At 36.8% G+C, this 24401-nt stretch overlaps 2 protein-coding genes across 8 annotated transcripts in view; one reads left to right on the top strand and one right to left on the bottom strand.

The window, feature by feature from the left end:
- Positions 1–21687, bottom strand: part of LOC126263138 (low-density lipoprotein receptor-related protein 12-like) — a 105431-nt gene extending 83744 nt beyond the window's left edge. The window contains exons 1-4 of one of the 4 annotated variants that reach the window (XM_049960166.1): positions 21578–21687; positions 21170–21278; positions 4113–4229; positions 2994–3156 (exon numbers count right to left, since the gene is read on the bottom strand). In XM_049960166.1, the coding sequence (XP_049816123.1) occupies positions 2994–3156; positions 4113–4194 (245 nt within the window). In that variant the 5' untranslated portion in view covers positions 4195–4229; positions 21170–21278; positions 21578–21687. Of the gene's footprint in view, positions 1–2993; positions 3157–4112; positions 4230–21169; positions 21279–21427 lie in introns of all 4 variants that reach the window. The other 3 variants (XM_049960168.1, XM_049960164.1, XM_049960167.1) reach the window with 3 other exon arrangements.
- LOC126263136 (pyruvate dehydrogenase phosphatase regulatory subunit, mitochondrial-like) overlaps positions 21683–24401 on the top strand; it is a 175994-nt gene continuing 173275 nt past the window's right edge. For 2 of the 4 annotated variants that reach the window (XR_007546847.1, XM_049960160.1), the window contains exon 1: positions 22016–22268. The gene's annotated coding sequence lies outside the window, so the exon portion shown is untranslated. Of the gene's footprint in view, positions 21705–22015; positions 22269–22394; positions 22496–24401 lie in introns of those variants that run through there. The other 2 variants (XM_049960162.1, XM_049960161.1) reach the window with 2 other exon arrangements.

The raw sequence follows: 24401 nt of genomic DNA, 5'->3' as shown, positions 1-24401 counted from the left end.
CATCGTTGACACTCATCCAGTCTCGAATGTCTTCTTCAATACATTTATGGCAATTGAGTTCTTTCAGCATATCGTGCATTTCACAGATTTCAATCTTACATCATTTTCAATTAGACTCTTAGACTTTTCCACCATACCTAAATTTTATTCCACACTTTTTCCAGATTATGTCCCTTTAGACTATCACTTGCTGCTACAATCACAAGGGATATATCTTTGAAATCAATGTTTTCATGATTCCTGAACAACTTCCTTCTCCCTCCTCTTCTCTTTCTGACAATAACTTATGTAACAATTGTTTTCTTTAATACTGTCGGAAAGTCTCAATAATACTTTATTACAGCCCGTGGATCAAAGTTACATTAGGTGGAAGAAATATCACTTTTATGAATTCACTCGTTTCAATTAAGATATCACACAATGGATGAGTTAGTGTGTTGTCAAGGAGCAGTGATGTTTTCTCATCCTCTCCATTCTTTAACTGACGAACTTTTATGGAAGGTATAAATATTTCTATACACCATTCCATGAAAATCGGACTAGCCATCCAGGTGATCTTTTGAGAGATGTAAACAATAGGCATCGTAAATATATAAATGTGTTTGAAACAACATAGTTTCTTGCTTTTACGAATGATGAGCGTACATAATTTGTGGCTATCAGTAGCTTTAGCAAAAGCTAAATCAGGAATATGATTCTTGCTTACTTTAGGACAGGTGGCGCTAATTCACATTGTGAAGTTAGAGGTTTTCTTGTAAAAGTGTTCCAATTGAGCCCAGTTTTTGAGAGCATAATCCCCCTCTCTCAATACATATCTTAGCTTTATTGTGAAAGAATCAGCTGCTGAAGAATTACAGAAAGTTCCCTCCTTGTATTTGAACCTCACGAATAGTTTGCCTGTACTTAAAACTTTCTAACCAGCCCATACCTCCAAGACTTTAATTAAACTGCATTGCTTTTTCACATACACTGGAATGAGAAATAGGTTCTCCTTGTGATATTTTAGTGCAAAACCACTTGTAAGAAGCATGATCTTGATCCATGTCCGTGGCGAGTTTCATAGTTTATGGAGTTACTGATCCATTAATAGAATAAAGCTTAGATATAAAATCTGTGATGCTCATCTTTTCTTTTCTTAAATCCGTAGTTACTGACTTACCATACTTGTAATCATTACATAATTTGGTTTCAGATTCCTCTAACCTATTATTAATCTTGTACTTAACTCTCATAAAAAGGACAACAAGTTTATCTTTAGGCATTTTATACTGCACTTTACACAAAAAAGTTGACAAGTGATTGTAACAGACTCCAGTTGTTTACAATTGTCGGCAACTCGGAACTGGCGTTGAGTGTGGTGGTGGTGGTGGTGGTGGTGGTGGTGGTGGTGGTGGTGGGGGGTGGGGGGGGGGGGTCAATACACACAAGTGGGAAACAGTTTGGTTAAGCGACCGTTTGGTTGACCGATGTACAAGTAAAGCTGTGAGGACAGGGCGTGAGACGTGCTTGGGTAGCTCAGATGGTAGAGCACTTGCCCGCGAAAGCCAAAGGTCCCGAGTTCGAGTCTCGGTCGGGCACACAGTTTTAATCTGCCAGGAAGTTTCATCTTCACAGAACATTTTAATATAAACTGTTTTATTATTAGCTGGAAACACACCTATTGACTAACTTTGGAGTGACTGAACTTGGCTGTTTGGCAGGGAGTGTCGTGTCTTTCTATATAACTCCTATCGCCAAATATCAAGTATGCCATTACGCAGGGTGGTAATATTAATACTTTGACCATAAACACTGCATTTCCAGCACATTACAATGATCCACAATTGCTAACTCAAGGCACAAATTTTTGGATAATTCTGACGGAGAGCCTGCTTTTCAAATCACCCAGTAAAACAGGACAGCAAATTTCAGATGAACGAAAAGCCCGGTCCTAGACCTTCCTAGTAATATGTAAGCCAGAACCATCAGGTAGTTAATGAGTGACAGCAGATACCATGGCGATTTAGTTGGCACTCTTATTATCAGAATCAGGCAAGTGTCTTTTTCCTGCATGAGTGCTTCCAAAGGTGGAAGGATGTTTGTTGGTGTTCTTCAAATCACAGACACACTGCAAGCTGTTCTACACATTGCACTATCCTGCTTTTAGAAGCCATAATGCCAAGGAAAAACAAACTCCATGTAAGGGTGAGAATGGTCCCCAAGGTCAAAAGCATACCTGTGTTGAGCCATTGTACCTTCCAGAATGATGAGTCACCCAGGGAATGCCAAGAAATCATTCCCCAGACCATAACATTCCCTCCTACAGCTTGGATCCTTACAACGATTGTTGCAGAGCATTTGCTTTCAGACATTTAATGCTGTACACACCGACAGCCATCTGTTTGATGAAGCATAAAACACAATTCACCTGAACTGGCCAGTTGTCACCACTCTTTGGATATCCAGCTGCAGTACTAGCATGCAAATTACTGCCTTTGCTGACAACAAACACCAGCTGGTGGCTGCTGAACGGTCGTTGAAGAGACACTGCTGGTAGCCCCTTGGTTCATCTGGACAGTCAGTTGCTTAACAGTTGCACGTCTATTTACCTGTCCACATCTCCGCAGCTGTCATTCTCCCCAGTCATCTACAGCCTGTGGTGTACTACAGTTGCCCTGGCAACAGTTTATGACAGTGTCGTTTTGACAATTTAAAAACTTAGCCATTTCAGATATGATTCAGCCACAGCCCAAACGCCAATGGATATCGCTCTTTGGACATCAGATAAATCATCCTGTTGCCACATTACGACAATGACTGCACAGTTTACCGCATCCCTCGGACACGCTTTATGTACCCTCCATTGTTAGTGCTGCCATATACTGCCTAAGTAGTTACTGCACATTGACGTCAAACATAGGCGGTGATCATATTGATGTGACTGGGCCATGTGTATCATGCACTACACTGCAACATATACGATTAATCATAATGAAGCAATTGAAAACTGGTACCTTATATTAAGAGGATGCTGGGCTGAAGTTGTTATTACCCATGTACAACTGGTGTAATTTGGATATGGAAATGGATAATGTGGACTTGATATTCTTCCTTGTGGAGCACTATAGTGAGTGTGTCCACACACATCACTTTGTTGTTCATAGTAAGTTGCTTCTGCTGAAAGATTAAACCATTACAGATTGAAACTACAAATAAAATCCATCACCTCTTTAATAGCAATAGGAAACAAGGAAAAAGAAAAATACATATCACTTCCAGGTACACAAAAATATATCTTTACAACCCTTAGAATTTATCACTGCTACACTATAAACAGGAAAACAATTTAACGTAATGTCATTATTTTTTGAAAGGAGGGACTAAATGCTCAATATGAGACATAAATGTGACAGGATGAAAGCTTTCTCAATGAGCCACTGTTTAATTAAGTGCATTTCTATTGTTTCTACTGTAGAAACACATGAGCAATGTAACTGTCTGTGTAATCAACTCCACAGCCAATTCATATTTCAGGCTCAAATTCCTGTGCTCTGAAGTCATAGCAGTTGTCATAAAGCAACAAAACAATTATTGAATCAATGTTTTGCTCACCATGCATTCTTTTTGGTTTCACACAACACAGTTCAAATAAATATGTAGTACCTCACAGTCACTAAAACAAAGGAAAGGTGTCTTAATTAAGCAGAGAAGTGTCCTCCACCTTAATAAGAAGACGTGTTAAATGTGGTGTAAAAAGTACCAATGATAAAACTACTGACAAACAGAAACCTAGGACAATATCAACTATACTGAATATCAGAATGAAATTCAATTGACAGTTGCAAATATATTTTTATTTCACTTGTTATAATTACAATCAAAATAAAAATATATACTGCAGTTGCCGAAAAGTAATAGCAATGAATAAAACAATAGCTATATTGGTGATGCAATATACTGATACTCTCTTAAAGTATCTAATTATTGTGTTGCACGGCTAGGAAAGTGTTTGCTATTTTATAGATATAATTTGCAAACTTATAAACATGATAAAACTGTTGTATACACCACAAAAAAGCTAACACTTTAATTATTTAAACTTAACAGCTGATTTCAGCAAAGTATTAGCTTACCTGAACATATAGCAGCAAATTGAGATAAAAATATGCATGCCAGAAAAATTTCCTTGTGCTGTATCTTCTTTGTGCTATTCATAGTGGAGTATTGCTGCTTCAAATCTACTGCATTTGCTGAAACAATCAAATTTGTTTCATAAGTACCTGTCATGTCACAGTTACAGAAAGAAATCACATCACCACTAAAATTAAGAAAAAAAATCGTGTAAACTGTTGAATGCTTCAACTGCAACATCTGTGAATGCCCATACCATTAAACGGCCACATTTGGTTTCCAAATTGCAATACAAGACATCAACTGCAGCACATTTCTTATTTAATATATAGTGTTTTTCCTGCAGCACAAAGCCATTACAAAAAAAAATACTACTCAAAATAAATTTGTCCGCAGCTCATAGTCTATGTGATTAGCATTATTGTCTCTAGATCCTAACTAAGTCAGACATTCTCTTCACTTGGGTTTCATCAACATGCAAGACACCACAGTGACATCAAATAGAAAGACTTGCACCTCATGGTCAAACAACCAGAGACGGAATCTCCCGGCCAATAATGTCATACAATCATTTCATTTCCTATAATACATTCTATGGATGATTTTGTATGGTGTGTGTATGTCTTTAACTAGGCCTAATTTGTTTTGCACAGAGCTCTTCAAATACTGTGCATTTTTCATCCAGCTTACAAATTTTTCAAAATGCACTTGTTGAGAAAATATCACAGCAAAACTCAATTTTTCAACAAATGATGATTTTCTCAGAGCCTATTTCGCTTAAAAACCATTTTTCTCCAGTTAATTTGTATCACCAAATTGATCAAAATATATTGGAATGGTACACGCCTTTGAGATAAAAAGTATTTCCTAGAATCATTGGCGTAACCTGTGAAACAGAAAAGATGGAGCAGGAGATATAATCATAAGCTGCACACTGCGTATAAAAATCCACCTATCAGGAGAATAGTGCAATGAACCACATTGACATGGGCAGGGCACGTGGCACATGTAAGTGATATAGAGGTAGTCAGGAATTCTTTCTTCTTCTTCTTCTTCTTCTTTTTCCTGGTGTTTATCCCATATCTACAAGAGATCAGCTTGTTAATATCAATTTGGCATGTTAGCAGTATAGAATGGCCTTACTTCCTGTCTCTGCTCCCCTTGACATCCCCCCCCCCCCCCCCCCGATGGAAACTGACCATCTGCTGTTTGCTAAGTGTTATTTATGTGACAGTTGGACAATGTTTGTGAAATGATTTTTGTAAATCATGTAAATGAGAGGAGATGAGGGTATCAGGCCATTTTCACCTAATAAGTTGTGAGAAACTGCCTGAAACCAACATCCACCCTAGCTGGCACCTTGTTCATGCACCATGCAAATTCAATCCAGAGCCAGTGTACCTCTCCAAATCCCAAATGTGCTGTTCTAACACGCATAGCTATCTGGGAGAGTCATGAAGCTAAAAGAACATTAGGTGGAAATCCTGGGAGTCCAAGAGGATGTGATCAACAGGGAACCAGATGGAATCATGAAATACCTGCAGAAAATGTGCTATAATGGAGGAAAGCTTGAGCATTTGATTGTGATAACTGCCAGAGAATTCAGAGAATTGCTGAAGAAGCCATGGTTCAAAATGTACTATAGAAAAACAAAAGAAAAACACTAAGATCTCACTATGTCCTTACCCCCCCCCCCTCTCTCTCTCTCTCTCTCTCTCTCTCTCTCTCTCTCTCTCTCTCACACACACACACACACACACACACACACACACACACACACACACACGCACACATTCAAATAATCAAGCTCATCTCATGCGCATATGATCGCTACCAGCGGTAGATCCAACCGGAATCATTCTAATCGGAGCTGCTGGTGGTAGCAGTCATGAATACATGAGGTGTGCTTGCTTGTGTGAATGTTTGTATATGTTCTTTGCTGAAAAAGGCTTTGGCCAAAAGTTATAATATTTTACAGTCTTTTTGTTGTGCTTGTCCGCAATTCAATGGGTCATCTTTATGGTGAGTAGCAATCTATCCTTTTCCTAATATTGTTGATAAAGTTAAGTTGTAGAGAGGAGAGTGGCATGCATGTTTTATGTTAATTTACTATAATCACTTAAAGGTTTGGTTTTCATGATTGTTGTACAATATCATACCAGAAAAGTGAGTGAAAATAAGTTCCAAATAAATAAATAAAGTTACAGACGAGGGCATCCTTGCTATGCTCATGGACACTGATTTAGACATTTCTTACAATTCTGAAGTTGACAAATATCTCACAGTGACAAACTAATAGTTGAAAGAGTGTTTCAATTTTTATACTACTTCCACTTGTTCATATACACCACATTAGAAAAGTTAATTTTACAATTAGAGAAATAAAACAAGAAACAAAAAGGATTTTTATATGGGCCTATTAAAAGCTCACTTGAAGGAAAAATCAGATTTCTGAAACACAGGTATGAGTGAGCTCTCATTCAGAGAAAGGCATGCCAATCATAGAGTGTTTCAAAAAGTATTACGTAAATAAAGGGGAAAAAAAAAAAAATCAGCCAACAAGATTTGTGAGACTAGGGGTCCAAAACTTAAGCCTGCACTCCAAACTTGAAAGGTAATGAAGTATCTACAGTTTACTAGTGAGAAAGACTTGTTGACCAGTTCTTACTTTCAAGATATGAAATATTTAGTAATGCCAATAGACACATATAAAAGAAAAAGTAGATGACACTATCACAGCTTTAAGGAAATGTTAATTCCTTCCTCAGGGAGGAGAAAGGGGTAGGCTGGAAAGGTTACAAAAGAAGGGTAGGTGACTCAGACCCCAAGATGACCAGGACCCAACTGCAGTTATGATGACGTAGGGGCTCACCTTCCTTTTCAACCTTCCCCAACCAATTCAACTTTCCTTTCCAAGAAAGGAATTAATGGCTACAAAGTTAGAATGTTTCAAGAAGGCAATGAGAGTATTTTTGCAGAAAAGAGCAGATAAACAGTTTTTAACATCCCACTAATGCACTTGGGAGAAGTATGTTCTGAGTGAGTGGATTAAGGACAGAAAATATCCACTGTTGTTTAAGAACAAAATTTGAAGGATGCTTAGGAATCAGAGAATGTTGCACTATTGGTTCAAAAAAGAATACATGTGTGATGACGGACAATAGCTATTAGAAATTTGTGAATTTGTAAAAAGATCAATGCACAAAGCATACAACTTCCATTTTCATACCTAAGCAAAAGAGCTTGTCAAGAAAATTCCGGTCCTATGTAAAATCCCTTAGCAAATCAAAGGCTTCTATCTAGTCACTTATTGACCAATCTGCTGTGGCAATATAAAACAGAATAAGGAAAAGCAAAGTTTTAAATTCTGTGTTTAAGAAATCATCCACGCAGGAGGATTGTACGAACATACTGTTGTTTGACAGTCATACAGATCTCCTTACAGAGAACAGTAATAGGAATCCTTGGCATAGAAGGGCAAATGAAATGTTGGAAACAAGTAAGTCACCAGGTCCACACGGAATCTCAATTCAGTTTCACAGAGAGTACTCTATGGCCTTGACCCCCTTACTTAACTTACATTTATCACGAATCTCTCACCCACAACAAAGTCCGAAGTGATAGGAAAAAAGTGCAGGTGACTTCTGTAAGAATAAAAGACCTGCAAAATTAAAGACCAATATCATTAGCATTGGGTTGTTGCAGTATTCTTAACATTTGCTCAGTTTGAATACTATAAATTTCCTTGAGATGGAAAAGATTCCATCTACAAATCAGCACTGATTTAGAAAGCATCATACATCTGAATCTCAACCTGCCCTTTTCTCACATATTCTCTGAACCATGTAAGAAGGGGAACAGGCAGATTCCAAATGCCTCCGTTTTCGGAAAGCGTTTGACAGAGTCCCCCACTGCAGAGTGTAAACTGAGGTATGAGTGCATCGAATAGGTTCCCAGATATGTGAGTGGCTCGAAGACTTCTTAAGTAGTAGAACCCAGTACACTGTCTTCAAGGGCAAGTGTTAATCAGAGAGTTGAGTATCATTAAGAGTGCCCCAGCGAAGTGTGAATGACCATTCTTATTCTCTGTACAAACGAAAGATCGGACAGACAGAGTGAGCAGCAATCTGGGGCTGTCTGATGATGACATTGTGAAGTACAGGAAGATGTCATCATTGAGAGACTGTAGCATGATATAAGATGACTTAGGCAAAATTTCTAGTTGGTGTAGTGAAAGCCATGAAACAAAGTCTACAAAGAAGCTTTGCTAGCTTTGTAAAACATATAGGCCTAGTCTCAAAATTCAGAATACCATGAGCAAGTTACAAAATTAACAATTTACAACTTCTAACTGCAAACATTCTTCACAACAAGTGTGAAGACTTCTAGTTAGTAGACCTACAGCTTGAATAAAATAACATTGTAATTCACCAACTGCAAGGGCAAGGGGCAGCATTGCCAGTCAGAATGCAGCTTCATCTCACAAGGCTCTGCATGTACAGTGTCTAACAGGCAACACAGTGAGTGTACAGTACTTGAGGAAAAACTGCAATTGGCTTTCAGCTGGCTGCTACCACTCAACTCACTAAAACATCACTCACAAAGTTCCTGTAATCAACATAAATTTAATTCCTACCAACATAATGAGCAGGTCATACTCTAAGTAAATGGTGTAACAGATTATCTTCAAATTTGACAAAATAAAAATATTAAGGGTGTTTTATACATGAAGCACCGGTAGAAGCCGACCTCGGGGAAGATCAGTTTGCATTCTGTAGAAATATTGGAACACATGAGGCAATACTGACTTTACGACTTATCTTAGAAGCTAGATTAAGGAAAGGCAAACCTACGTTTCTAGCATTTGTAGACCTAGAGAAAGCTTTTGACAATGTTGATTGGAATACTCTCTTTCAAATTCTGAAGTTGGCAGGGGTAAAATACAAGGAGCAAAAGGCTATTTACAATTTGTACAGAGAGCAGATGGCAGTTATAAGAGTCGAGGGCCATGAAAGGGAAGCACCAGTTGGGAAGGGAGTGAGACAGGGTTGTAGCCTCTCCCTGATGTTATTCTATCTGTATATTGAGCAAGCAGTGAAGGAAATAAAAGAAAAATTTGGAGTAGGTATTAAAATTCATGGAGAAGAAATAAAAACTTTGAGGTTCGCCGATGACATTGTAATTCTGTCAGAGACAGCAAAGGACTTGGAAGAGCAGTTGAACGGAATGGACAGTGTCTTGAAAGGAGAATATAAGATGAACATCAACAAAAGCAAAACGAGGATCATGGAATGTAGTCGAATTAAGTCGGGTGATGCTGAGGGAATTAGATTAGTAAATGAGACACTTAAAGTAGTAAATGAGTATTGCTATTTGGGGAGCAAAATAACTGATGATGGTCGAAGTAGAGAAAATATAAAATGTAGATTGTCTATGACCAGGAAAGCGTTTCTGAAGAAGAGAAATTTGTTAACATCGAGTATTGATTTAAGTGTCAGGAAGTCATTTCTGAAAGTATTTGTATGGCGTGTAGCCATGTATGGAAGTGAAACACGGACGATAAATAGTTTGGACAAGAAGAGAATAGAAGCTTTCGAAATGTGGTGCTACAGAAGAATGCTGCAGATTAGATGGGTAGATCTCATAATTAATGAGGAGGTATTGAATAGAATTGGGGAGAAGAGGAGTTTGTGGCACAACTTGACAAGAAGAAGGGACCGGTTTGTAGGACATGTTATGAGGCATCAAGGGATCACAAATGTAGCATTGGAGGGCAGCGTGGAGGGTAAAAATCGTAGAGGGAGACCAAGAGATGAATATACTAAGCAGATTCAGAAGGATGTAGGCTGCAGTAAGTACTGGGAGATGAAGAAGCTTGCACAGGATAGGGTAGCATGGAGAGCTGCATCAAACCAGTCTCAGGACTGAAGACCACAACAACAACATATATGAAGCAGTTAACACATTCACCCAAAAGGTGACCACAATTCCTGTAAGAATATATAATAAAAAAAATCAGGGTATATGATTAGATTATGATTAAACTAATCAACAGAAACATTCATCAGGAAGTTACTAACATATCAAATTGCATTAATTTTAACTCTGAGGGCATGTTCCAATACCTGCCGTGACACATTAAACACCAGAAGAAAATCTATAATCAAATAAATTTTACAATAACAAACAACTTCAGGAGATAAGGAAGTGGATAAAGAAATGTTAGCATAAGATGATTGTTGCTATAAGAGCCAGACTGCACAGTTATAAGTCAACGACTTAGGAAAGGATAGACTGCCACTTACCATAAAGAAAGACATGTTAAGTTGCAGACAGGCACAATTAAAAAACACTTAAAAACACTTACACAAAGCTTTCGGCCATAGCCTTCATCAGCAAAGGAGAAACAGAGAAACAATCAAACACACACACACACACACACACACACACAAAACACACACACACACACACACACACACACATACACACAAACAAGCACATCTCGCGCATGGTGTGTGATTCTTTGTTTCTCTATTGCTGATGAAAGCTGTGGCCGAAAGCTTTATGTAAGTGTCTTAATAGTGCCTGTCTGCAACATTGCGTGTCGTCTTTATAGTGATAACAGCCCATCTTTTCCTACATTGTTTATATTCCTATGTGGAATTTCCATTGTTTGTTATCAGCCAAGGTTGGCATGGAAATGAGTCTACATTTACCATGCCAATGACCCTGGAGTGATCTCCACTCTTACTGAAGGATAAATGCAGACACAGATATATGCACAGGTGAATCTACAGCATGTGGTCACACTCGGAACTAAGTTTATATGTGTAAGGTTATTAAAAAACCATGGAGCCTCGCAAGGTGGGCCAGTTTGTGTGCCTCAATGATACAGCTAATGGTACTGCAAGTGCAATCACAATGGACAGGTATCGGTAGAGAAGCCACACTAACATAAGGTTCCTGAAGTAGGGTGGAAACCTTTTCAGTAGCTGGCTGGGCATCAGTTTGGATGACTGATGGATCTGGCCTTGTAACATTAGCCAACATGATATTGCTGTGCTAGTACTAGGAACGGCTAAAAGTAAGATGAAACTATAGCTCTTATTTTTTTCTTGGGGGTTTGCAGCTTTATTGTATGAATTAATACCTAGCTTCTGGCATCCTCTTTGTAAAAATAGTCCAGAGGTAAAATAATAGCCCATTCGGGTCTCAGGGCATGGATATCATCATCAAGAAAAACAAAACTACTATTGCAGGGGTCGGAGTGTGGAATGTTGGAGCCCTTATTCAGGTTGACAAGCTACAGAATTTAAAAAAGGAAATGTGTAGGTTGATGTTAGATATAGCAGAACCTACTGCAGTGGCAGACATAACATACCTTCTAACCAAGTATGTAGAAAGTTACAAACACAAAATCAAATAGGGGCAACACAACATGAGGTCTAATAATGTATAAGAAAACAAGATTGTGGGTAAGTTTCTATCAACTGTACAGTGGATGCATTATCACAGCCAAGATAGAAATCAAGCCAACACTCACTACAAAACTACATGTTCTTATGCCAATCAGCTCTGCAGATGATGAGATTGAAAGAAAGTAAGATGAGATAAAAGAAATTATTCAAACAGTCAAGGGAGGTGAACATTTAATTGTGATGGTAGACTGGAATTAAACAGCAGAAAAAGAAAGAAATGGAAAAGTAGTAGCAGAACATGGACTGAGGGAAAGGAATGGAGGAGGGAGTAGTGAAGACGAGTAGAATTTTGTACAGGACTTCCTTATATCCATAAGAATTGTGAAAAGTGTGAAGAACACAAGACTATCAGCCTAATACCACAGGCATTGTAAGCTCTTGTTTGAGTTTCGAATAGAGGGCTGCACAGGACGCTAGAAGAAGCACTTTGGAGAGGAGGAACGTGGTTTCAGAAGGGGAAAAGGGACACGAGATCCCATTGGACTTCTAAGAACTATTCATGAAACATATATTTTAAAAAAGGGCCAAGAAGTATTTGTGGCCATCACAGACTTCGAAAATGCCTTTGAGAGGATGCTGTGGGATAAGCTGATGGATGTTTTGAAGAGGAAGGGAGTAAAGTGGATGGAGAGAAGACCGATTGCAAACCTGTCCTTGACGAGGAAGGCAAGGTTATGAAAAGTAAATGGGACCTCAGAAGACAGAACGATCAAGAGAGAGATCAGACAGGGTTGTTATCTCTCACTGATCCTATTCAAGATTCATTTAGAGGAAACGGTGAAAAATAGTTTGCATGGGAAAAAGAAGCATCTGGATAGATGGACAGAAAATAGAATGCATAAGATTTGCAGATGACAAAGTGATTGCTGCAGAAAATGAAGATTTGAAAGATTAGTGACCTGATGAAGGCTGTGAAGTATACAGTATGAAAAAATGGAAGGCGTGGTTATACGCTTAAAGAAAAACAGGCAAAGTATAATTTAGGGCCAGCAACAATAGAACACATGAGAAGATTCAAGTATTTGGGAAGTTGTATTAGAGAAGATACACATTCTGAAAAAGACATCAAAGTGAGAATGGCACTGGCAAAAGCGGCAAAGACTCTTAGCTATTGTTTTAACATAAAACTAAGGAAGTGACTAGTTAAATTTCTGATATGGGGCTTGAAGCAGCAAAGACTCTTAGCTAGTTGTTTTAACACAGAACTAAGGAAGTGACTAGTGAAATTCCTGATATGGGGCTTGCTCATGCACAGAACAGAATCATGGACATTGAGAATGCAGGACATCAGGAGAATCGAAGTTTGTGAAATGCAGGTATGGTGCAGAATGATTCAGATATGCTGGACTTTCAAAGTCAGGAATGAGGAAGTGCTGAGAAGAGTTGGAGAAGACTGGAGGATGTTTCTAACACTGAAGAACAGGAAGCTAAGCTGGTTAGGATATAAATTTAGACAAAATTACCTTCTAGTAGAGGCAACTGAAGGTTTTATTTTAGAGAAGTGAGGGAAGGGTAGAAGAAGATACCAAATGCTGGATAAAATCTGTAAACCACAAGAAGGGTACCAAAGAATGAAGATGAAATCAGAGGAGAGAGAATTGTCTAAACCTGCTGAAAGACAGGTAACCAAATGATGATGATAATAATGTAATCATCGCTCTTACTTGGTTTAAAATCTTGAAAGAAGTTTGCATATTTGGAAAAGACCTGGAGACTGCACAAGATTTCAAATAGATTTCAGAACCAGAGTTTAAACTGCAAAACTTTTCCAGTTGCAGAAGTGGTATCTGGCCATAATTTTTTGGTTATTAACTGCAGGTTCAAACTGAAGAAATCACAAAAAGGCAAGAAATTAATTAGATGGTACATGGACACATTGAAAGAACCAGAGGTTGTTGACAGTTTCAAGGAGAGCATTTGGCAACAACTGACTGTTCAGGAGTAAAAACAACAGAAGACGCAGCCTTCAGAGACAAAATAGGAAAGGCAGCTAAGGATGAAATAGGCAAAAAGACAAGGACGAGGGGTAACCCCTGGATAATGCAAGAGATACTGAATAGAACTGATGAAAGAAGAACACACAAAAATTCAGCAAATGAAGCAGACAAAAGGGAATACAGGGTGATTTCATCTCAAATCACGCAGGTCATGTCAATTCTGGAAAAAATATATATCAGACTTCTATATCATAAGTGTTACGAAATAAACTATTTTTGTTTTATCTTAATTTATGTAAATGGTCCGACCCTTTGAAAACTGTATATTTTGTAAATGACTCTTAAAACAAAATAAATGTAATTATGAACAATATCTTCTCTGCTCCAGCTATCTGTATTACACACATATTTATTACTAAAAATGTAAAAAATTGCATTTTTACAAATTATTTACTCGAAAATCCCCATCCAAAACCTTTTGAGAATTACACAAAATATTGTTTGATTAATATGTTAGTAGCCGCTGCAAAGGCCGTGGGCAAAATTTTTCTGTGCAAAGTTTTAAAAATTTTTCAACATTCTGTGTATTTTGCATCACTGAATTTCTTGTGTAAAATATGCATGTTGGCAACACTGTTTCCAGCACTCTTCTATTTACAACAATAGAGTGAGAACTTGCACATAAACCATTCTGCATCGCATTATGTGTTTGGTTTGAACTTTTTCTTAGATACAATGTCAGTGAGGAAATAAAGTAGTGAAAGAGTGACTATGAAAAAAGACACAAGAGGGTGATGTCTCAGAAAAGTGAAAAAACACTTCACATTTGTTGGAAATATGTCAGAGGTATTGCAGAAATTTTCTGGTCCTCAAGTAACGATATGACATCACATCTATTGTGCAAGAATTGTTACACTCACTACAAGAAGAAATTTAGGGAAACCCAACTGAACGATCAGCATCACCCGACTGTGAAACTGAAGACAGTGCAGATGTTTATATTCCTGGGTGTGGAGTAGCTGATAAACTGAATGTTGGCATTTCTGCTGTAGCCCCTACCATATACTCCCTTTAAATGCCCACGAAAGGTAAGACACGTAAGAGAAAAACAGTTTGTAAAAACAAAAGTGGAAGAAACTGAAACAACTTTCCCACGAGCAACATCTTCAAAACTTTGTGAAATGTATAATGTAGATGCACTTGGTGCAGAACCTGAGATAAGTGATGTGTGCACAAAATGTGATGCACAGTTTCAAAACCTTAATACTGCTATCTCAACAGCCACCTATACTGAGAAGGTACAGTTACTGTCACTGATAACGGGTAGCTACTCTAAGCAGCGGATACAGAAATGCATACCCACTTCCTCACATTATTTGATTTCAAAAGCTCATAAAATAAAGAATGAAAAAGGTATTTGGGCATGCCCAGATTCTTGCTGTATGAATTTGTTGCAAGATGACAACCTTACTGTTGCTGGGGAGTATTAAGTAAGTGATGACAAAGATTGCAGCAGGCGATGTCCTAACCAGGCTGGGTTACCAGTCAGTGAAAATGGTGAAAAAGTTAAAAAGGTAAAAAGATATATGACAAGATCAATAAGAGAACCAATCTCCTAATGAAAAAGGAGAACCCGAAATTAAAAATTGGTCTCACAAAATTCTACTCCTTAAGACCAAAATGGGTAAAATGACAGTGAAGGAAGTATGCACATATATTTACTGCACTAATTTGAAATTTGTTTGTTTTGCCATGAGCAGTGTCACAGGAAAGAAGTATACAGAGATGGACATGGTTGGTTGCAGGAGTGTGAAATGTGTCCTGGTGCTCAAGTGATGACTGTTGAAACATTACACCTTCAGGATACTGACAATAACATAACCTATGCATTGTGGGAGGGAGGAGAGTTGGGGAAGAAGACTGTAGAGCCAGAGAAGTTTGTTACAGAGGTTAGGTGTTGGGTCATGAAAAGAATAGCTCACAATCATATTCCGAGGATTCAGAGACAGGCTATGGAAGAAGTAAAATCAGCCACATCACAGAGTACTGACACATCAGTTCTTCATTTCGACTTTGCTGAGAACTGACCTGTTGCTTTGCAGAACGAAATTCAAAGTTAATCACTGGCACACATCACAGATATCAATAGCGACATGTGTTGCTCACTTTCTTGTAACATAACACTGTTTTGCTATTGTCAGTGATGATATCGTTCATGACAGTGCACATGCATGCTATGCTGTCAGCATGATAACTGATGACGTAGCATCTAGAGGCCATGCATTGATGGTGCAGCATCTCGGTTTAAAAACCGCTTTCAGTTTTACGAGCTTCGTCAACATTGTAGTACAGGAATTAAGAAAAAAAAGGGTATTTTTAGCAACAGGTCATGGAAAAAGTGCATGTGATGGGGTAGAAGGTCTCTGGAAACATCTTGCAACAAGATTTAATCTCCAGCATGAAGCTATTGATGATATAAGAGGTGCTATTGGATTTGTACACAAACACACATGTTTTAGTAACAAGCATGAAACTCTTAATTCTAAATGAAAGTACATTAAGGGAATTCCATTTAAAAGGAAAAAAGAAGAGTGGTCTGCTATGAAGCCTGTGGTAGGAATTCAATCAAGTCACTACTGGGTTGCAACCTGGAATGCCACATACATTGCGATTACTGTTCTCTACAAAATGCAGCCTGTTACTGTGTGTGAAATGCAGAGACCACAGTATACATCAGAAGATTTTGTAGTGAGACACTTGATTTCGTGCTTGTATGACAATCAGTGGTGGACGGGACAGATAATAAGTGTCTCATGAGCTGCAACATATAACCATCTCCTTTATGACACCTCAAGGTTCTGCTAATGCTTTCAAATGGTCATCATCAAAAGATCAGTGTGCAGTTCCCATTTCCCAAGTACCACTCTTGTTGGATTATCCTTGCCCGTGTGAAAATTCAGCTTGGCTGTTTTATAAAAGAAGAAGAAGAAGAAGAAAAACCACTCTTTTCAACAGTGCAGTGTGGATTGTTACACTGCAGGTAATTTTAATTCATGGGAAGTCTTGAAGAAGTAAAATCAAAAGACAATAATAATTTGTGAATTGTGAATAATGGCATAAAAGAAAAATGGGTATAAATGTTTTATAGAATATCTAATTTTTGTTATAAAATGCTTTCAAACGAAATTATGAATTGTCTTCCCACTCACTTATATTATTATAAAATAATTATTTTGATTCAGAAATACCAGTTTTGCATGACATTTACTTACAATTAGTGATCAATTTAAACATTCAAGTGTCCATGACACTTGAGAGTTGAGCTAGGTCTACCTAAAAAATTTCTCTCATTTTGTACAGAGAAGTATTGCCCACTCTGATTGTACATTTCCTAAGTAAAATGGCCAACTAACCTGCCATGAAATTTTTAGAACATTTAGGATGGGGGTTTTGGAGAAAATAATTTCTAAATAACAAAAAATTTCAGATTATTTCATCTTTATGTACAAATATTTTGACAATTTAAGAATTTAATGCATTAATGTCATAGCTGACTGTTTGCAGTTCTTCCACTTTACCATTTCCCAAGACAGTTAACATCTTGTAGCTATTTATAATTTCAAAACATAATTTTGAAATTTGCAGAAATGTGTATGTATTAATCATGCCTCATAGTATTGGGAATAAGGTATTTATTGAAAATAAATTCAGGCCTCTATCACTTTTGGTTTGTTTTCATGATTTTTCAATTTTCCCTTTTGTTACAACATTTCCACAAATACTCTCATTCAGAGGTGTCTGTAGCATTTTAACAAATCATCAGAAAATCAAAATATTGTAGTTTTGGAGAGGTATCATGGAACTTCAACTTTTTTCCCCCAGCAAACCCTGAAATAGTGATGTGAGACATTCTCCCTTGACCCGTATGATTTGGGATGAAATTGCCCTACATATTTCTAAAAAGTGCAAAACGGCAAAGCGGGAATTGCTAGGTGAGAAATGCAAGGGTGTAGAAGCATGCACAATTAGGGAATAGATAGCTTCCAATGATAGGAAAATCAGGAGACCAGCGGAGTAAACAGAAGCAGCTGTATGAATGACTCAGATGGCAGCGTAGTACTATGGAAAGAAAGGAAAGTTGAAGTTGGAATAAATATAAATGACAGAAATGAGCTTGCAGGCAGTATTATAGAAAGGGACAAAGAAGTAGATGAAAATGAAAATTAAAAAGGGTTTCCAGTTTAGTTTGGAATCAATATTTATTCCAGGTAGTTCTACACAATTTGCTTCTATGGGTTCAGCTAGTCCCAGTAACTGATGTTGAGTTTTCTCTGGGGTACACAGTAGTTTATTAGATGTGAACTAGTTTAGTGTTGAGGAGAGTTTGTCCCGTGATACCTAGCATAACCTTATCCTATCTCGATCTGTGGTTACTAATGCAGAAAACTGACTGCAGCCCAACATAACGTGGCAAAATGTTAATTGCAACAAAGAAGAAGAACAATCCAAGGACAGAGCCCTGAGGCACACCAGATGTGACTTTCTTCAAGGAAGAAAACTTATTTTGAATTGACGCAAATTGCCTCCTGTTATTTAGATAAGAATTAATTACTTATAATGCTATATTATTTACTCATAATACTGCAATTTGGTTAGTACAATGTCAGGGGATACAGTAAAAACCATACTCAAATTGCATAGCTCAAGAGAGATCACAATCTTATTTTCAAATGCAGTTAACAATTTCCAGGACTGCAGAAGTGATACTTTTTCCTTGTTGAAAGTCATACTATCTGCTACAAAGAAGGTTGCATTTTTCAAAGTAATTACTACGCTACATGTGAAAAATTGCTTCAAATACATTGGAAACGATTGTAACAATAGACACTGGCCTGTAGTTCTTAGAGAGATGCTTTTCCCCTTTTGTATGTAGGAACAACTTTTGAAATTTTGAGCTGGTCTGGGAAAACTCCAAATTCAAGGCATTTATTCATAATAAAAACAAGGGTTTGCAAATAAGTGTACTGTCCCTTTTATTGTGTAGTTACACAGTCAGCAGGAGTTCATGCTTTTCTAGTCACACAATTTTAAAAAAACAGCGTTTACTATAGCTATGGGTATGGCAAGATGGCAACAGAATTCATGTTCTCTATGAAGCTGATCAACAAGAATATCAGATTCTGGTGTGTGCCGTTGGTTAATTTAGAACTTCATTCCTATACTACTGTAGTAAAGCATTTAATAAGCTCTTCTGGTTCAATGAGGACGTCTTTAGTTCAGGTAGAAGTGGATTCTTGTGTCATTGTATACCAGGCAACTTTACATTTTTTCAGAGCTCAATCTATGTAATTTTCATAGGGCATAATCCAAATCACTTCAGGTAGGGGGGGGGGGGGGGTTACCTTGACAGTCTCGGATGTTAATGAATTTAGCATCTGTTAAAATTCAGGAGTAAGTAAGAAACATGTATTTTTTTGTTTTCTCTAAAAAAAATTCCTGCCCAAAGATACAGGCCTCCAAAGATAACACTGTGTCAGGCAGGGGGAGGGGGGGGTTACCTTCATAGTCTCAGATGTTATTAAATTTAGCATATACTTAAACTCAGGAGTAAGTAAGAAACATGTATTTTTTTGCTTTCTCCAAAAAAATTCCTGCCCAAAGATAACACTGCGAACACCATTTTGAAGACGCAAATTTTGGAAAAATTTTAAAATCGTGTATCTCTGTAACAGTTCTAGATATTTTATTAGAGATTTTTTTTTAATTTGAAAGATAATTGCTTTATCATTACAATGGTATCCTCCGTTTGGACATACCTGTCAAAGTTCTTTTACTGTCACCTTTTGATTTTTTTTTTAATAATTTACAGATTTTTTTTTTTCTTTCAAAAATGCCAATCCAGAAAAGTTAGATTTTTTTCTGTTGATTAGTACCATGTATATTCTCTGTAAAGGAGAGCTTCCACTTTTAAGTTGGACAGGCTTTATTAAAAAAAAAAAATCATTTTTTTAACATTCAAGGGTAATGTATGTCTTCACTGAAGTTGTTTCTTAATAATTTCTTTGTTACAATGTTTATTTCTATTGTCTTTGTTACAGTTATTTCCTATCAGTTTCATTATTGCAGTTATTTCTTTTCACTTTCATTGTTGCAGATTTTTCTTTCACTTTGTTGCAGTTTCTTGTCAGTTTCTTTGTCATGGTTGTTCGTTGTAGGTTTCTGTTTTGTAGTTGGTCAGTGCTAATTTGTTTACTGAAGAGGCTTCTAAGAAATCGGAGACCATCCAGTGAGTTCTGTGTTTTCGTAAGGAATTTGCCAGTCGACACAGTTGCAGTGTATTTTGTGAAAAGGACTGTTTGAAATGTCTTCCGACTGGGGACACAGGAGAGTGAAGTGTGCTCACTATTTGCATATCCATAAAAGAGTGATATATAAGACAACAAAAAAATCAGACTTTGCTCAGGTTAGGAATAAGTGTTCTCATTTGAAACCTCTGTTTCAAAGTGAAGATGTTTCCTGTCAACTTTTTGTTGGTTAGCTAATTGACAGTAGTGTGTGAAGATGCCTTGTTTTCTTGTGTTACTGTGTTGTACTTCACTCTCTTTTATACTTTTCCCTTTCCTTGTGAGAAGTGTACATAACTGTTGCAGTTACAATGTTTATTAAATCATGTCAACTTTTCCAGTTTCGTTTGTGAACATTTGAAACATTTGTATTTCTGGGTGTGACTTTCGGTTTTGCAGAAATATGCAACACAGATTAAAATGCCTGCACTGTGGAATGAAAGCATGGCTTGCCCCCTTGCATGGCATCTCATCCTGTGACAGTTTCCATGGGACCCAAGCTTGCTTCTGCCACTCCATGCCACCCCCTCTAGCAATTGCCCAATTTACAATAAACACAGTATAGCAAGATAGAATATGGGGTGACAGACAATTATGTGTTGAGACAGAACACAGCTATGGTGGTCTAGTGATATCACAGGAGAGTTGTAAGGAATTAATTATTCTGGCTGTAACAGATGAAGACTGCAAGACATTTACATTACTAAATAGTTAAATTCAGGAGAAAGTAGCACTACACACAAAGTCTTAACTTTATGTCCATACTCTGGATGTTTCAAATAACCATAAGGGATTCTGTCTATTCCTTTGCTCCCAGCATACCTCGTGCGGAGTAACAAATCAGAATGCATATAGTAAAGCTGTCTGCAGAATCTTTTTCACTATTCCTTTTTATGTTTTTCCACTAATGAAATTCTGGAGAGCCTCCCCACAGTAACGAAGTTCTTGTTTGCATTCATAGCGCTTGTCTTTTTATCATTTATCTTACACTTGATCGTAACTGTTACATATAAACTGAATCATCGCACGTTCCCTCAAATATCTCATGTCATACTGGGCTCTAGCTGCTAAGAATTCACCAAGGATTAACAGGATCATAATGCATACTGCGAATAGGTTTGTTTTGTAAACATTACAATATTTTCGATAGTACTATTCAAATATACCTTTCCACAATTCTGTGCATAAGAACAACGGATAAGTAATGTTTAATTTAGGGCAAAAATTATAAACTGATTACAGTAACAAAATCTAACAACAATACACACATGCATTACCAAAGCTCTACAAAGTATCGCACCTGTATCAGATTATGTTTCTTCTGATTGTTAACATGATGTCACTGGTGTTCGGCCCTTTACAGTAAATAACACTGACATCACATCGAGTCGCGCACACAGCACAGTGCACTGAAAGCAATTACCATTGTCGTGTTGAAGTAACACAATAATAAGAACGGGGATTTTAAAAAGACTGTCTATGCATACACAAATAATTATACAAGTCTCTCGAAAGCCACAAAAATCCCATCGATAAATGCAGACTGAAGGAAATTTACCAAGTTTAATGTCAGATCGACAAGTTCATGACTAATTCGCAAAAACACAAAGCGGCGTGTTTTCGCCACAACATTAAAACGTAGTAGTAACTTGCCAAATTCGCCGCTTTTCCTTATAATTATTTTGAGATATTTTTCACAGTGCTTCACCTTACAATCATTTTTTTCTGCATTTACTTTACTTCCTGCACTCAGCAATAAGTAGTGCTACCAACAAACTTTACCAACATAATAAACGTCACTAAACTACGTATTTTCTACAATGAGATAAGAGACGGTATTTCTTTCATGCCCTCTTCTTAATACTTTCCTAACGAGGATAGAAAAATTAATCAAGAATTTTGTTTCTTTTTAGACTTATTATGAACTATGAAATGCGCTTCAGAAAAAAAAAAAAGCAATAAGATTGAAGATGACTGTCTGCTAACTGTCGTAAAAATATTTCAGCGTTTGCAAATAGACGCATTTGACATTTCAAAAACTTTGAGAAGATTTTCGTCTCATAGAAATTATGACAGATTAAAAGTTGACTTAACCAAAATACTTTCGGTACGAGAATGCTTTGCTTTATTTATAAACAAACTTTACGTAAAGCTTGCAAATGGCGAACAGCTGATTTTGAGACTGCGCGGTATACAACATAGTGCAGTACATCCGTTGTTCACGTTTTTCTGCACAAAATGCGGAGAAAAAAGTTGAACAGTTGATACTAAACCCGAATATACCATTGGGAGGAATGACAATAAGACTCATTTGTTTGAAGTACTACTGTTATTCTCCAGACTTCCTGTTGGTATTTTACTTATCACATGCAAAATACCCAGAAAAAAATTGTCATCAGGTAACATTAATTACAGGAACTCAGAATGTTGTATTCGCATTGTTGGTGCTTTATAAAGAAATTCGATTTCGCATTAGTGTAGCCACCTGTAGTAATGCAATTGAATAGCTTGTTTTTGGCAAGTGGACCTGCCTAAATACAGACCTAATCAGCCCTCAAAGCCAGTGTTAAGATTTGTTTTTCATTCACCTCTTCAGACTAGCTTCTCGATCGAGGGGAGAAATAAAGTAGGTGTAAATTTTATTATGCAAGAGGCGTTACGTTATGAATGACACAGTGTAACAGAGGATGCATATACACTTTGATGGGTATGTGAGGCACAGGAGATGGTTTATAACAAGAAATCTGTATAGTTCGAGATGATGTTTAATGTACTAATATATTGTATGGACAGAAAGTTATTTATAGGGCATGATTTATGGGTAGGCTACTGTGGCACAACTGATGTTTTATTTTTGATTTCTCACTGGTTCAGAAGGATATGTTTTTCCCTTCAGCTGAATGTACTTTGCCCTTATAACTAAGATTTGTATATATTGGTCTCCTGAAACTAAGGGAAAACTATGTATATCAATTTGATATATACTATTTCTTTCCAGAAATACATTCAGATTATGTATTTTATCATTTTTGTGAGTTGGTTGTGTTGATAGCCAGCAGTTACTATTTTAGATGAATGATTATATATTACAAAATGATCTTCTAATGACAAGCACAGATAGCATTAAGTACTATAGATAAAAGATTTATTTATTTAGCACCGTATTATCACATTCATGATATTGGACTTGACAAAGTACAGAACAGTATAAAATATTACATATTTACATCATGTACAAAACCTTAACATTGGTATCAACACATCTTTATAACAAAAACATTATTCTGCTTATGTACATACAGATAGAACAAAAGCTTGTGAATCCCCTTGCTTGATTTTACTGAAACTATTAAGTAGGCCTACCAGTACTTTAGTTAACTAAACATAGTAACATACAGCACAAAAGCTAAGTGCATAATTTCATACATACATGGATGACACAAGTTTGGTTTTATCTAAGAAAGGTTGATAACTATAAATTTTTGTTTAGAGAGTTATGAAGTAGACTTACAGATTTGAGCAAAATTCCAGGTATTCGTTATTGCTGTAGAAGCTGTTGTTTATTAATAGATGTTTTAGTTCTTTTTTGTACATATTAGTGTGTGGTATTTTTCTGATGCTATCTGGCAATGCACTGCCCAGAATATTAGGTTTGTAAACAGCATTGTCCTGATACATTGATTTTCTGTGCACATCAATATGACAGCCATCCCTGTTCCTTGTTTGATAATGGTGGATCTCATTATTCATGGTTTTTAATGAAGCATATGCTTTCAAATATAAATATAGATAGTAAAGTCATGATTTTTAATTCCTTAAAGGTACCTCTACATGGTGATCTGTAAGCAACATCACTTATTAAACTTAAAGTTTTCTTTTGGAACTTAAAAGACTGCTCTGCAAAAGAGGTATTTCCCCAGAACACTATTCCATACTTCAGTAGACTATGCATGTATGCATAATAAGCACTTAAAACTGTTCAGTATTGCAGCAATCTTTAAGCACTCTTAATATGTAACAGTACTTGCTTAATGTTTTGTTAAGCATTTCTGCGTGTTTTTCCCATCTTAGATGCTCATCCACCCATACTCCTAAAAATTTTATGTGAATCTTTAGCTAAATTTGGCTATTCAATAATGTGAATTTGTCTGTCTTTTGGTGTTGTAATAACTGCAGTTGGCAGCAGGCTGCTTGATAGGATTTGAACTAAGAGTATTTGGAAACTTATCACCAATGGTTTCTGTTTGAATGGTGAACACAGTTTTAGCTTATTCATATCAATTTATTAAATGATGAGTACCAATGAAATTCAATTTGATAAAAAACAACATACTTGAGAATACTGTGTGCCATTCTATAACTGATTAGTTTCTCTGCCCAACATATGATATGAAATCACACTGTAATCATTTTAGTATCAAAATTTCTTCCACATGTGTGTGAGCCTTCGAACACATTATCAAAAGTACAGCAATAATTAAACAGAAGAAATAAAACCATACATAATTGTTGTTATGAGTGTGGTGCTTTTT

The sequence above is a fragment of the Schistocerca nitens genome, chromosome 6, assembly GCF_023898315.1.
Source record: "Schistocerca nitens isolate TAMUIC-IGC-003100 chromosome 6, iqSchNite1.1, whole genome shotgun sequence".
In the NCBI taxonomy this organism is placed as follows: Eukaryota; Metazoa; Arthropoda; class Insecta; order Orthoptera; family Acrididae; genus Schistocerca; species Schistocerca nitens.
This window is presented reverse-complemented; position numbering and strand designations above follow the sequence as displayed.